This window comes from Taeniopygia guttata, chromosome 15, assembly GCF_048771995.1.
Source record: "Taeniopygia guttata chromosome 15, bTaeGut7.mat, whole genome shotgun sequence".
In the NCBI taxonomy this organism is placed as follows: Eukaryota; Metazoa; Chordata; class Aves; order Passeriformes; family Estrildidae; genus Taeniopygia; species Taeniopygia guttata.
Window position 1 is genome coordinate 70,730 of NC_133040.1, and position 15,797 is coordinate 86,526.

At 45.3% G+C, this 15,797-nt stretch overlaps 1 protein-coding gene across 10 annotated transcripts in view; it reads right to left on the bottom strand.

Annotated features, from left to right (window-relative positions):
• The window catches only part of MORC2 (MORC family CW-type zinc finger 2), a 51,579-nt gene that overhangs the window by 14,846 nt on the left and 20,936 nt on the right, over positions 1–15,797 (bottom strand). For 8 of the 10 annotated variants that reach the window (XR_012058358.1, XM_072935994.1, XM_072935993.1 and 5 more), the window contains 5 exons: positions 15,614–15,725; positions 14,283–14,408; positions 10,037–10,116; positions 4,124–4,326; positions 3,170–3,255 (listed from right to left, as the gene is read on the bottom strand). Coding sequence is in view for 9 of the 10 variants with exons in the window: in XM_072935994.1 (XP_072792095.1) it covers positions 3,170–3,255; positions 4,124–4,326; positions 10,037–10,116; positions 14,283–14,408; positions 15,614–15,725 (607 nt within the window). In the remaining variant the exon portion in view is untranslated. The remainder of the gene's footprint in view (positions 1–3,169; positions 3,256–4,123; positions 4,327–10,036; positions 10,117–14,282; positions 14,409–15,613; positions 15,726–15,797) is intronic. The other 2 variants (XM_041719484.2, XM_041719488.2) reach the window with 1 other exon arrangement.

Sequence of the window (15,797 nt, forward strand, 5' to 3'; positions counted from 1 at the left end):
CTTACACAGCTTTTGGAAACCAGAAAGCACTTCTTTCATTGATGCACCCAGCATCAGGGAAACAGCAGAAAAACTGTCCTAGGACATCCTCTGTAACTCAAGAATTTTCCAAAAGACAACAGGGATTGGTTAGTACAGAAGCTATCCTATTATACACATCTTTCAGGATTTTTTTCAGTTTTCTGAATGAAATACAATGTTGTGGAAAAGCATGAACCTCTGAACTACTGCTGATCACTAGTGATGAATGCAGGGACACACAGCAAGCCATGTACATGCCCAGAGCATTTTTTTGCTGGTCAGCTCAGTAACAGGAAGTATTTTGCCCATGGGCAGGAAGGGGAGAAGACTATTCAAAAAATTTTTCACTGCACGCTAATGTCACCAAACCCAAGAATTAAAGAACAAAGGTGTAGATGGGAAAGTATGTGGAAGCTGAAGGAAGGAGGTTCTCTCACAAGCTTCTGTATCATTCAGATCCTAGCTCTACCACTTTTAAATGAAAAGCTGTATTTATTTATTTCTTTTCAGCATCTTAAGATGCATTAGATCTATCTCTGGCAACAAGTCTGGGATAGCTCTGACCTAGGCAGCCATGTAAATGGGCATGCACACACATAGGTGGGAATGGAGATGTTCTGTATCCAAATCCCCAGCTTCCTCAAACTCAGCATTTGTTTTAAGAGCATTTGTTCCTGGTTTTCACTTCATTTGAGAAATGCAAAACAAACGTATACGAAGAGTGAAATATTCCTGTGAGTACAACAAAAACCAAAGTTAATTGCCACCAGAGCTAAGCTAGAAGAGTGCCTTGGGATTTCACAGCACTGACTACAACAAAACTCAGCCTGTTCTTAGAAAGCATCCCTAAAATTCCTAAAGCTGTTTCATTGTAATTTGTGAACATTTGTTCATCAGCCTGAATCTTATCTGCAGGTGAAAAAGCAAGACTGAAAAAAAATGATGTGAAAACCAGGTAAGCATTTAGAGAAAAAAAACCCAATCCAGAGACCCACGTCTTCCAGCAGGTAACAGGGGAATACCAGAGGTAACCAGAATAGCGTCCCAGCTGCTCAGTTTAAAAGCCTGTTGTGGTTTGACATGGAAGGGAATTTTCTCGGAAGGAAGACAGTCAAGCCAGTGAGTGATTGGGGTTGGATACTGGCATTTGGGCTGACCAATTGACTGTGGACACACCTCTGAGAATACAGAGGGGTTAAAAGCCAGAACTCCCAGGGGAACTCTCTCTCTTTGGTTCCGGTCAGGGTGCAGTGCAGATTCTCCCCTGCCCGGATCGTGGCTGGGTGAGGGAGGGGAAGTCCTGTGGCCTGACTGAGGTAAGGCCAAAGGGTGGAGGGGCTGGAACCGGGCTGGTCCCCCGCAGATGGAAGGGTGGAGGGAAATCTGGCATGTCTGCGTTCCCCCCCGAGAGTCTCTCTGGAGAGAGAGAGAGAAAGAGACAGCAAAGGTCTATCAGCAATACACTGCGGGGAAGGAGAAGAGCTGGGGGGTAAAGGAAGGTGCCCAGCCGTGGGAGCCAGAGTGGACTTTTAACCCCTTCTTGGATGATGAAAGCTTTGTGAAATATTACTCCTCTTTGATTTGAAAGAGAAGAAGAGAGACAGTCTGGGACCCGAGATGTTAGAAGGAGAAATTCTAGGTGGGAGGAGATGATAGAGAGGCTTTTGGCTGGACTTTTTCTTGTTAACCATAGACTGAACCAATTTTCTCCTCCTGTGGGATTCCTTAAAATCAGAGGGTTTTGAGCTCGTTGCAAAAGGCAGGCCTCAGAGACACCAGGATAGTGATTAGAGCTAAGCAGTAGCTATTAGAGTTGTCAGCAGAAAAATTACATAAGAAGTAGAAAGAAAGGACAAATAGAACAGTGTATTAACGCTTGGATAGAACAACTTCCTAAGTCACAGAAAAGTATATCTGGTGAGATATTTGGAAGGTCTAAGCTTAATAATGGAGCTCTGTGCATTGTATCTTGAGGCTTACAAGCAAGTATTGTATTTGAAATAAGCAAGCATTGTTTTAACCAAAGGTACGTATGCTTATAGTGGTTGGATAGAACTACTGTCAATATGCTTTTGCTTTGTGTGATTGGTCAAAAAGTTTATAAAGTTGTAACATTAAGTTCTTGGTCTGTTGCCTGGATGTGAGCTGTGGACATCTTCCCATTGTCATAAGCATGTAATGAGACTGATGCTAAAAAATAAACAGCTCGAGACACGTTCCACAGCAGTCCCGTCCTGTTTGTGACTTGTACATAGCCCCAGGCCGGCGATACCTCCAAGAGAGACTGCATTTTAGGGGGATGTCTGGTGAGCCAAGAGACATGTTTCAGTGACTACCAACACCGGAGTGGAGTGAACAGAGAAGAGTTGAGGAGGGCGTGGTGATGCCCTCTGTCTTCAGAAAGAAGATGATCTCTGTTCTTGAGACCCTTGGCCCCAGGAGAGGAAGAAAATGGGGGGGGACTGTGGTCCCAAAAATGAGAAACTGAACTGTTGTTTTTCTTTGGTCCTTGGCAAAGCATCCTTGAAAAGAAAACCCCACCCTGTGAGCAGTCTGTCCATCCATGCATGGGTGGTGAGAGCACTATGCATGGAAAGGAGTTCCCCATGCCAAAGATTTTCTCTGGACGGTGCCATGTGTGACATGGAAACACAAGAAGTGGCGGTTGTGTTTCTTGGGGGGGTCTATGGCACAGGAAAGATTCCTCTCTCCCTCGATGGACTGGGTATTGATTATCTGAAGCACTTCCTGATTGGGGGTCCAAGTTGTGTCTCACTGCGGTTTTGGAACTGAGGGGGGGAGGAAGAATGTTTTAGAAGGTTTTCATTTTTTTGGATTTTGCTTTTTTTCTTTTCTTTTCCCTTTTATAGTAGTAGTAGTTTAATAAAGTTTCTCCTTTGTTATTAAGCTTGGGCCTGCTCTGCTCTGTTCCTGATCATATCTCACAGCAAATGATTTGAGGGGTTGTATTTTCATGGGGGCGCTGGCATTTGTGCCAGTGTCAAACCATGATAAAGCTCAAGCATATAAGATGCCCATGGACATTTAAGCTTTGAGCTGATTTGAAAACACGCAAAACAGGAGAGCTACATGAGCACCTGGAGCAAACAGCCTAGGTACTCCAGAGTTTGGAAGCCCCTGCACTCACCGCTGCTTTGCATCCTGAATCCTTTTCTTGACGTCAGCCTCCCGCCGCATGGTGATAGCTGAGTTCTGGACATGACGCAATGTCACCTGCAAATAGGCACTGCATAGTCAAGTTGGGAAATTCATAAAATTCACTCAATTTATGATTTTCTGCTCTTTCAGGAAGAGCTGAGAAATGTTTTAAATGTAAAGAAGTTACAACTGGTAGACAGCGACAAACAGTGTGACTCCACATGTTGGGCAAACTTATGCTAAGTTGTTTAAGGATCTACACAGTTGCTTGGAGGAAAATGTCTACATGTAAAAAAAGGATTAAGGAAATTCAAAACAGTGGCAATGGAGTACAAGGAAACATCCAGGGCACTTGGATACTATTGTTTCCATGACATACCAATAGGAAGCTCAGTGATTTTAAACTGGTGTTACTTGCTGACCTTCCTGGCGTCCCTGCCAGCCCTCCTCTCAACTCCTGGCACCAGGGCTCAGCCTTGCCCCTCTCAAAGCCAAAGTCCTACTGGAAGGAAGCAAAGAGGCTCTCTTCAAAAGCCCCTGCCCAAATGCCACAGAGACAGCTGCATAGGCAACAGGGAACAGTCAAAAAGCCTGTAGCTCTAGTTGTTCCCCGGGCCACTTCCACAGAGGCTGTCAGCAAACAGCACCTGGAGTCTGGAGGTCACCTTCCCACGCAGGATATATTGGGGATGTAGGCAGGGGAATGCCAACACACTTCTCACTTGGGCTGCACACCATGTGAAGATGGTGAAACACATCCAGTGGTGATGAAGCCGTGGAGATGCCTAAATGTTGCTGGAAGTTCACTGCTGACTGGAGCCACCACCTGCTTAACTAGCATGCTGCCATGGGGTGCTGTCCAGTCAGCATCACTCCACCACCAGGGCTATGAATATCCCTTGGTGCCCAAAACACGATGTGCTGCCAAAAGCACAAGGCTCACCCTGGACTCCCGTGTGAGATCCCCTCCGAGGCGTAGCTCAAGGGCACGGGCTTTGCTCTCCGCTTCACGAGCCTTCTCTTCCGCTGAAACATACAGGGACAAGGATGCTGTCAGCCATTTGGTACAGACAGACATTGTCAGGCATTCACCCAAAGACAGCAATTTCAGAGAGCCTTTGCTGCACTGATGTGTACAAGGGTACCCTGGGAACACAAAAATGTACAAAAATCAAGCCTTACCTGAGAGGGTGGTCCCACTAACATGGCATCTTAAACATGCTCAGAGGTCACAGTCAAAACTGGAACAACAGCAGGGATAAACTATGCAAAAGCACATTTGAAGGAAGGATCTGTGAGGAAGTCAGCAAGGAGCTGGAAAGTCTAAGGATGCCTGTGGCCCTGCCTACTCTGCTTGGTAATGTGATTCAGAGAAAGGTTCTCACAAAACCAGGACTAAGTTCAGGCTTAAAAAGGAGTTCCAGAGAGGTAATTTTCTTGCAAAGACTAAGGGAAAGGACTACTCTCAAAAACTCTTTTATCTCTGATAATTGCTAAATTTTGCCTGGAAAAAAGACAAATCTGTGCTACACATTACACAGGACCCAGCATTTGGAAAACCTACCCTGCATGTGATCCTTGTATGCAAGAAACAACGTAAAAGGAACTCCCCTTTTGGCCTCTCTCCTAGACAAACAGGAATGCTGATGAGAGGCACATACCACCTTAAGATTCATTCAATAAACCACATTTTCTGCAAGGAGAATGGACTGAGAACAGTCTTGAGTAAGAAGGAATTGGGGGTAAGAGCTGGACCTGTCCCAGCTGTTTGCACTGGCCCCCAGAAACTTCCCATGTCCTGGGCTGATCCCACAGCATGCACAGCAGGCGAGGGGGAGATACTGCCCCTGTGCCCCGTCCAGGTGAGACCCCACCTGCAGCGCTGCCTCTAGCACAAAAAGGCTGTGGAGCTGCTGGAGAGTGTCTAGAGGAGGCCATGGAGATGCTCCAAGGGTTGGAGCAGACAGGATGTGAGAGCTGGGGTGCTTAGCCTGGAGAAGGCTTCAGATGAGCTTTAAGATCCCTTCCAATAGAAGTCATCCTGTGATTCTGTAATTTGCCAATACAATGGGTGCATACAGAGGGATGGCATAGCTCACACCAAGGCAAAAAATGCCTGCACTCCCACACATGGGGGTGCAGCAGCCTGATTACAGCACACCCAAAAGCCATCTCCCTCCCTGCTCTCCTCACAGGGAAATAAAACTGTGGCTGTGAGACACTCCAAACAAGGAAACATGCCAGTGGAGCGACCTTGCCTACAATTCACATAGGACAAGGTAAGCAAGAAGACGACAGACTAGGGATTACTGGTATCTCTCCAAAAAGCAGCACTTGGTTGCCAGTCAGAAGGAAACTGGAGTTCTGTAGCCAGTCAGTTCACTTAGATGACTACAACACAAATCCCTTTTCCTTTCTACACATTGTCCCATTGGAGTTTTGTTCACCTCATTCCCAGAGCAGCATGGTCTGGGATTCACAACTGCTTACCAAGAACTGTGCTGCGTGACTAGCCATCATCAAGAGACAGTCTGGCTAAAACAAGCCAACAGGAGGCTGGAGGCTGCTTAAAGCATTTGGACCACTTCAATCAGAGCTTGTAGGGAAGTTGCCGGTGGGCTAAACATACTTGTGGCTAGTGGAAAGAACACAGTGGTAACCCAGAAGGGCAGGTAATCCAGGTCAAACATGCTCCACTAATGCAGTGACAACTGAGACAGCTGACAGGTACAGATACAGTCACAGGGGTGAGGCCCGGAGGCGTAAAGGTGCACATCCTATGCAGGACAGTGAGCACGCAGCAGATGGAACCCATATACACATCCTCCCAGGGGACAACAGGCATGGTGTACCCATGGCACTGCCAAGCACGTCACTGGACACACCAAAATAATCTGAAAGAATATTATTCAGATAATATTATCTGAATTATTATTATCTGATAACATAATAATTATCTGAATTATAATTCAGATAATTAGCACAGAGCTGTTAGCTTTTAGTATTTGATATCTGCATGACTCCTCACCTCTTCCATTTGTTTGCCTCCCCAACTTTGGAAGGGGATTTCCAGAAGTGAGGCAATGGCAATGCCAACGTGCCTCAGTGCAGTACTCAGTCTCGGTTCAGAAGAACACAGAAAGCAAGTGATGGTCTTTCACAGCCACCTTGCCCAGGAATGGTACTTTTCTCCTAGGTCTACTCACTCACTTAGGAATCTGGATACTACAGCTTATTCATGAGGCAAGAAGTTAGTTCCTGGGCAATGAAAAGTGGCTTTTCCTCATCTTAAATATATGCATGTCTTCACTCCTGAGCCATATCTCTTTTTAGATATGCCAAAGCCATGCCACCAACTGCTACCATGTCACATCTTCCCCATCCAGCTATTTTTTTGTAATCCTGTTTTGATTCCACAAGCTCATAAGCTATATCCAGAGAGTCAGCAGTCTCTCAGTGTGACTGATTCCAACACATTCCTTGTAGGCAGGTATCTCTGGCATTCTGGAACTGCTGTTTGCTCAGCTGAGACCCACCATTTGTCACAATGTACTCCTGAGTTTAAAAGAGCAAACTGCAAATCATTCCTGGGTGATGATCCCTCTGGAGTACTACAGACCATGAAGAATTAATAATTTCTACCAGCAGGAGAACAAAAAAGCTTGGTGCTACAGATTAAATGTATTTCCCTACAAGTAAAGCAATGAGACATAGGCCCCTGAGGATAATGCCCCGAGCATGTTTTAGTTCTGGAGCCTCCATGTGTGCTGCAATCTTGCAGTAACAGTCTGAGGTCAGCTGGGAGTTTTTACCAGTGTCCTAAGCCCTTTGCTCAACACCCTCTTTCTCCCAGTGCTCACGATTTTTTGCAGGACAATGGACACATTCAGCAGATGCACAATCCAGCCCTCTGGTAACAAAGAAACTAGTTCAAGAAACTGGGGTCAGTGAATCCTTGATGACAGGAAAAAAGAAGAGTCAGAGTGTGGGAATCCAGGGCTTCCCTCTGGCTGCCCTGGCAGATCTGGGACCCTGGCAGGGGTCAGGAACCCCCCTGGACAGAGCCCCGAGAGACACTGTCTGTGATCTCTGGCCATGGAGAGGAGTTTTCAATCTTACAGGATGAATTACAAGCTCTGAGTGTTTGATATAAGTAATAATTAAGTGTGGCACTGGTGCAAAAGTAAAATTTTAGGATTCTAGATTAGGGGTTCAGAGGGGACAAGATGGAGGAAATTGGGTGTGTCTTGTCCTTTTCCTCCTTCTTCATGCCCTCCATGTTTCACTGTGGTGTTTGCATTTTTCTGTTGGTTTAGGCTGAGGACACACTGTTCAACGTAGGTGACAGATATTGGCACATTATTGTAAATCCAGCACAGGTAGTTTCTGGTATTGAATGTTTGTAACATCCCACTGAGGGCAGAGCCCCACACGCTGCCCTGCAGGACAGAGCTGCGGCAGGGCAGCAGAACATGTTAGAGATAAACAGAATAAACAACCTTGGAACCAGCACAGACGAATTATGGCTTCTTCTTTGGCAACGGGGCAGAAAGACAGAGACTTTCTACAATCTCGGAATCACCAATACCCACAGATTCCGACATCAGAGGAGTCAGCAAAAGTGGTCAGCAAAGTTCAAGAAAGTAAAAAAGAGAACCCGGGATGGGCCAGATGACCAAAACAGAACGCATGAAGAATTAGGTGATCCAATCAGCATTTAATTTTAGACACATAAACAGGACTAACCAATCATGTCTTAGCTAGAGACATGTGAACAGCAGAACTTATTATAAATACAGGCTTCTGTACAATAAAATTGGTTTCACTTGATCATATTGATCATGGCGTGATGTCCCATTTGTGATCCTCCACACCACACCCCAGAGGCACCAGGCCCATTCAGTGATCCCTACACTCTCTGCAGCACTGGGTTGGTTTGGTGATTCCTGTACACCAAAAGCACTGGGGCAGTTCATAGAATCACAGAATCAATTAGGTTGGAAAACACCTCTGAGATCATGGAGTCCAACCTATGACCAGCACCACCATGCCAACTGGACCACAGCACTAAGTGCCACATCCAGTCCTTCCTTAAACACCTCCAGGGATGGTGACTCCACCACCATTCCAATATCTAATGATCCCTTCTGTGAAGAAATTAATCCTAATGTCCAACTTAAACCTCTCCTGGTGCACTTTCAGACTATGTCTTCTCATCCTGTGACTATTCGCCTGGGAGCAGAGACCTGCCCCCACCTGGCTACAGCCTCCTTTCAGGTAGTTTTACATGCCTCCTTCTCTCTAAGCTAAACCACCCTAGCTCTCCTCACAGGACATGTACTCCAGACCCTTCACCAGCTCTGTTGCCCTTCTCTGGACTCACTCTTAACACCTCAATATCCTTCTTGAAATGAGGGGCCCAGAACTGGACACAGTACTTGAGGTGTGTCCTCAGCAGTGCTGAGTACCAGGTGGAGGGGAAGAATCACTCCCCTGGTCCTACTGGCCACACTATTTCTAGCACAGGCTGGGATGTCATTGGCCTCCTTGGCCCCCTGGGCACACATCCCCAGGTTCAGTGATCCTTGCACACCCAAAAGCATCAGGCTGCTTTGGTGATGGAAATGTGTGACATTTTAGCGTCAATGGGATCTGTTCTCAGCACTGGGACAACAATGGACACCATTTTTCAGTGCCATATACTAAACTTCACTTTTAAGTGCCATGAAAGCCTCATAGACTGCTTCAGGGAAGAAGCTTCTCTAAATCCTGCTCTTTGCATCTTCTTGAAAAGCAATGGGAATGTGTGCTCAAGACCTGCCCTAGCTATAGGACTCAATGTAAAAATAAATTCACCTATGAGGATTGAGGCACACGGTAAAATCTGCTTAAGCTTCATCTTACCAAGTCTATTTTGCCAGGCTGTACTTCCTAAAGGAGGAACAGGGAATGTGGTAACTCTCACCATTTCACTCTGCTGCTTTTCTCTGGGGCAGGGTCACAGTCACACTGCCCTCTGTGATGCTGTACAGGCTGAATGCGGCACCATGCCTTGTGTATATGACCTGCAGCCACATGCAGACATGCCTAAAGCAGCTCTGACACAGGGACAGAGGACACATGCCTCCAAGTGATTTATGTAACCTACCAGAAGATACAGGTCACATATAAATCATTTACAACTTCCAAGATTCTTCCTTCACTACAGTATTTTTGCATCAAGGGTTAGGGAGGGACACTGCTTTTTGTGTTAAATTTCTGGAGACTTAAGGCAGTTGTAATACAGTTTAATGCTGTATTTATATGCTTGTGTGATTTCTATATGCTGAATATCCAATTATGACAAAGTGAGCTTTCCCTGAGGATTACAGGACTTAACAGGAAAGGAAGATTAGATGGGCAAAAGGTATGCCTGGAAGGGTTAGAACCAAGCAAACCAGGGCTCCCTTGTACACCCAGACCAATCCCTTTACATTAGGTGACAGAATAAAAATCTACTTTTTTAACTGCCTTAACAGGAAAGGTGCAGAACGAAAACACAACCAAAAGCTCATAATATCTTAAAGGTGAGAGAAGAACTGCAGGATGACGGGGCTCAGCCAGGCTTCTGCTGGAGTGGGGGCAAACTGCTGGGACTCCAAGGGTTATCCTGTACATCTGCTACTCAGATGAAATGGTCTCTGGGAACAATGTACATTCCTTCCATTGCATGAATGTAAGTCTGTGTCATCCGTAGTTGCTGCAATAATTCCGTTCCTGAGCAATTCCAGTGATCCCAGAGGCAGGCAACCCCAGGTCACACCAAGGGTTTAGTCCTCCCCCTAGCAACAGATGAATGCATACCCTGACGACTCACCTATCCTTGCCATGTGCTCTGCTTTCTTCACTTCTTGCTCTGCACGGGTCTTGAAGCGGTTCGAAGTGTATTTGTACATCCTATGATGATCAAAATATATTAATTAGCAAACTCAGCAGTAAGGTCAAACCAAAATTTCATCACTGCATGAGAGAACAAGGTCCCCACATGCTACTCTACTATTCCAAATAGATTCAATAAATAGAGGAGGTTTAGATATCATGAACTGGACTTTTTTGGATGAAGCTAAGCAAAATCTTTTTAAGTCAGAGATGTTTTAGTAGTAGCTCCAACCACAATATCCAGTGGGCATGAAATATATCCATATTCGTGTAGCAAATCTCAAGACTTAGAGAAATAATGTCTTCAGAAGTAAAAAAGAAGACTGAATATATATGGAAAGCTTCTCAAAATCCTCCCACTACAGCTAAATAATCTTTCCTGTGAACAGCTGTCCATGGGTGCAGTCTGATCGGTCCATCTCACACAGGGCTATCTCAAAGCAAAACAACAATTTGATCAGAACTTCAAATTTCAACACACTTCTGTGTGTTTTGTATCTGACTCACAACCTTGTAAATTGTGCTGGAGATGAAGCAGCTTTTTTCACCTTCCTTGTGTGCTAACATGCCAAATACAGATTCAAATTCACTGACTGCTGCAGAGCGAGGGATTGGTGTTTGTGAGGCAGAAGATCATGAATGTGCATCACCTCCAAGCACGTCACAAGGAAAGATGACACCTAGGACAAGCAGAGCCTGCAGCAACTCAGATCACCTTAAGACACAAGGTTTTGGATATACCAAGAGGAAAATCCCATCCCAAATGGATGGGATTAATTTTTCCAGTATTTAGCTAAAGCAAAAGCCACTAGAAATGCTGTTCTTACATAGAGGCAAAAACACATGGGGATGTAACACTTGACTGACCAATGGATTGGAATCATGCTTAGATCCTAATGAGAGACAAAATTCCCTCCAAATGGCAGATAAACTGTCAGGATTTGTGAGAAATAACCTTGTACTTATGAAAAGTTTTGGTTAGGTTTGTTTCTGTGGGTGAACACACATGGATGTTGGTGCTGACATCAGATATAGTCTCACCAACAGGAATCCCTTGCTCCCAAATCTAGAAAATTATTACCACAAGCACAGTTCCCGGAAATACATTTTGCTAAACTCATGTTCTGCTATTTATAAGGATTTCTGCCCTGGGGAAAAAGCAAGTAGGTACTAAGACTTCCAAAAATCACAGTGATTTCATCATGTCAGGAGCTAAAGAGTCAGGATTTTGGTGGTGTCATCTCTAACCTATGTAAGGTTGATGAAAGCTATCTGGGGCCAAAAGACAGTATACACTGAAAGCCAGGCTGCTTTCAACATGTTGGCATAACTACATTACTTCACCCACATCTGCTTGACTTCAAAGGGGAAAATAAAAACACTGAGAAGCAGAGTTAAGCTGAATTATCCCCCCCATGCCCAGCTCAGCAGGCAAGGGCAGCACTTGGGGGGGACCATAGATTCAGCACTCCTTTGCTGTAGAGAGCACTGTAAGCGACTCTGGGGTGTCCCAGATGATGGCACTGTGAACCATCACAAGCTTCATGTTTCATTCCTACTGCCTTGGAGTGTCCTCACAGAGGTACAGGCCTTGTATGTGGCCTGGCTATTTCTACCTGCACAGCCCATATTGCTAAACAAGCTCCAACAGATACCAGGGAAGAGATGGAAGCAATCCTTCAGGAGACACAGGCCACTCACACAGAAGCTGGGAATGTAGTAACACAACAGCAGAGGCTAGTGAAGGATCTCCACAAAACCAGCCAGCCCCTACCATAAGGATGTTATCAGCTCCAGAAAGGTGAGGAGAAGCCTCTCCCACAGAAACATGGGTGGTGACGAACAGAAAACAAGTGTCCTGCTCAGGAAATGCACTGTTATTCCTGAAAAACAGTGCTAGCGCCGCAAAACCTTTTTTTCAGTAAAGGCACTTACATACCCTAAATCCACAGCTGATTTCCATTCATTGTCCACTACCACTAACACTGGAACCTGCAGACAAGCCACTGTACAGGCTTTTCCTTCAGAGATAAGGGCAACCTGACTGACAGCAGGAGGGAGCCCCCTCTTTAAGAACCCTTCAGATGTCCCAGACAACCAGGCTGTAAGGCAGCAGCACCTCCACTGTCTGTTCCCCATCCCTTTGCTTGACCAGGAAGGGTCAACATTTACCTGGCCCAGGCTAATGGGCAAGAAACACAGCCATCTTAATCAGCTGACCCCATGGAGGTCCCTTCCCCTGTGCACTCACACGCAAAACAGCACCGGCACAAATGCAAGGGATTAACCCAGTATTAACCTGCGGAGCACTCAACGCCTAGTAGATAAATGGGGATGGTGAGCTTTGACTTCAGCTCTAAAGGGAAAGTGAGGGTGTAAGTGACCCTTTTCAGCAGGTTCAGGGAGAAAAAATGTAAAAAACCCCACACCTATGGCAGTAAAAGCAAAATAACCACTTTCAGAATGGACTGATTTACTGATTTTCCCTTTGGAAAGAGCCACCCAAGGCAGATTTGAGCCCTCCTGAGGAAAAAGCATTTCCTCAACCTGCCCAGAGGACAGCGTGGCATCTACCCCAAGAGCTGTGCTGGCTCTCAGAACCCACAGTGAAGGCTTTAATGGCTTGTCCTGATGGCCACACAGCTTCTGGAGCCCAAAGCTGGCATCGAGAAGCCCAGACAAAAGGGAGCAGTCTGGACACTCTCCAGAGAGGCCCAGTAAAGCCAGAATAATTGCCCTAAGTCTGAGAGGATTTACACTGTGCTCTGCAGGAAGGCCTTGCACAGTCTTTACTGCTCTGTTGCAGGAACGGGGATTTTAAATGTAAATGTGTTTAAAATGTTCAGGAATTTGTACTGGCCTATCACTATAAGCAGATCTATAGGAATCTGCTCAGATGTGGCACAGGCAGATCTGCGAGATACGCCTGCCACTAGCACACATCAGCTTGGGGTTTCTTAGAATAGACTACTGACCACTTGAAAAAGATGACACTGAGGTAGATGAACATCCTAGATGACCTGGGACATCTAATATTGTCATGACGCTGGCAACATCACCCACAATGATGGCACCCGGTCTATGAGTCTCACAAGAAGATTGTCCCTGATGAAATAAAAATCTGTGTCCTCCTCTGGTTTCTCTCCCTAGTACTTTTAATGGACTACAGCACAAGCAAAAGCAGCCCAAGGCCCTCACATGTAGGTAAAATAACAGTCAAAAATCCAGAAATCCAGAGATTCTCTACTCAGTAAACCAGGATTTACAGTGGCAAATTCCCTGCCTTCTGCAGGGAAACAACTGGCCTGGCCAGCATTAGGAGCATTGGGTGTAACATTCTTTTGTTTTGGTCAGGTTTCTGATACCATTTCACACAGTCTCATGTAAGGAGCTGAGGAAGCCTAAGTTAAAAACCAGTCAGGCTCTTCAGGTACTGTCAGTGGCATGACACTGGCCTGTGGCTGCTAACAGTGCCTACCTAGTAGGCTGAGAGTGAGCCCAAAATAATATACTAAAAAATCTACAAATACTCTACAAAATTACTACTATTTGAGTCAAATAAATTATGCCAGGATATCTAGAATGCAGACTGTGTGCTCCCAAAGACAGTCTGCCTCAAGCAGACTGAAATAAAGGTTTCCCTTTACCCTCCCATATCAGTAACCTTTTCCAGTCTCTGTTCAGCCAACTGACAGCACACCCCAGCTCACTGTCACAATTTTTGTTTAAGAAGATTTAAAAGGAATATAGGGAAAGCTTTTTCTCAATTCTCTATTCAAACCTGGATTATCTACATATAAAAGCAACTGTTTCAAAGAGCTCAGACTAGTTTCTTTTTAAAACCTAACACCCACCATATGTATTTCCTTCTTCCGCTCAAAAACAACAACACAGTTACCCAACAGTTTTGTGTGAATATGGCATTTCATACAACCAGGATCTCAATTTCTTTGTTTGCTCTGAAAGGGAGCCAAGTTGCACCAATGACTCATGCAATTTTCAAAGGCATTAGAATTGCCACTATGTATCTCTCTTCCCATAATGTCAACATCCCATGCCATTCTCTTATGGTCCGATTCTGTGGCGCTAGGGTTAGAAATGGAATTATGCAGGATACACCTGGAGAGCAAAACACTACACCTTTTCTCTAACTCCAAATGGTCCCACACACCTGCAACACTTACCTTGGCTTGTAGAGGCAGCATGAGAGTCGTTTGGTTTGTACTTTGTGTCCATTGATGAAGATCCTCATCCTGGGATCAATATAAAGCACAGCAGCATAGGCACGGAAGGAGCGGCGCTCTGGCTTGCTGCAAGAGAGCCATGTACTTCAGAAAATGCCTAAGAGATACCCTGAGCAAAACAAACAGGTGAAAGAAAAGGTCTTTCTGTTTTAATTATCATGAAGCTACATTAAGTCTTTAATTTTTTCTTCTACTTATGTCTTCTCCAGACTCTTTGTTGAGCTGTACATCATAACTACTGTTACAAGACACTGATACTCATGTTACTGCAGCCTGAAGAGGGAGTTTGAGTACATCTGGATAATAATGGCCAAAGGTATAAACGGGACTATTTAAGACTAAAAGTGTGCTCCCCTACCAGAGCATTTCCACCCTTCAGTGAGTTAGCAGTACGCTGCCAAAGAATCTGCACTACTCACTGACACACGGTACCACAACATCAGAAAGAAGAGGCAGTGATCACTGGCAATCATGCCTGCATTAAAAACAGGCATTAAAGATGCTGAGATCCCTTGGACGGCCCCAAGAATTTGCTCAGTGACATCACTCTAATACATAGACAGAGCTGCTTTACTGAGTCTGAAACTTCCTATGGAAAATTCAAGCACTGCAGGGAAGAAGCATGTAATCTCATCAAAAAGGTAAAGCTTGCTAGGTGTACCCATGGAGCTCTGGGACTTAATCAAGCATTTGGCTCATTTCAGCTCAGTTTTTTGTTTTCAGGCTACAAGTGATCAACTCAGCAAACATTCAGCTCTCTCTAAACACAGGCCTGTGCTCTTCCAGCTGCCCTCTGAGAACATCCTTCTTGCCCCTCTGCAGGAAGAAGTGCTCCCTGCTCCCTGACAGATGTGACAATATACGCCACCTGCCTTCCATACCATCCACCCACAGAAGCTGACCTGAACCGCAATTTGGGAGCAGCACTGACTCACAACCAGCTCTCATTCTGATGAAAACATCATTGGTAGGTGTAGAAAATGAAACATGAAGCTTAGGGCTCCTTTTTTTATGATGCCTACAGGACACTGAGTCTTCTGCTTTGGCTAAGCTGAGATCAGCGAGTGCAGGCATTTACCCCAAACACAGCCACAACACCCAGGGGCTGATGCATACATGAACCCCAAACTGCTTAAGAACAAACTACAGATCTTCTAAATTCTCTAATTCACTACAAAAAGAGAATCTTAAAAAAAAAAACCCCAGGTACACAGTATATAACAAGCCCTACACCAAATTTTATCAGGGCCTGTTACACTAGTCACACTTACGTTCCCTCTGGGGGTGTTTCTGCCATCTGAATATCTTGAGGGTCAGAAGTCACATCCAGCTCTGGCTCTCCATTATCCATTAGTTTGAGGTTAAAGATGATCACCAGGGTGCCTGAGCAAGTAACAAGTCAACCAGGTGAATCCCAACCAAACCCCAAATACCTCACTTGTGACCTGCACCATC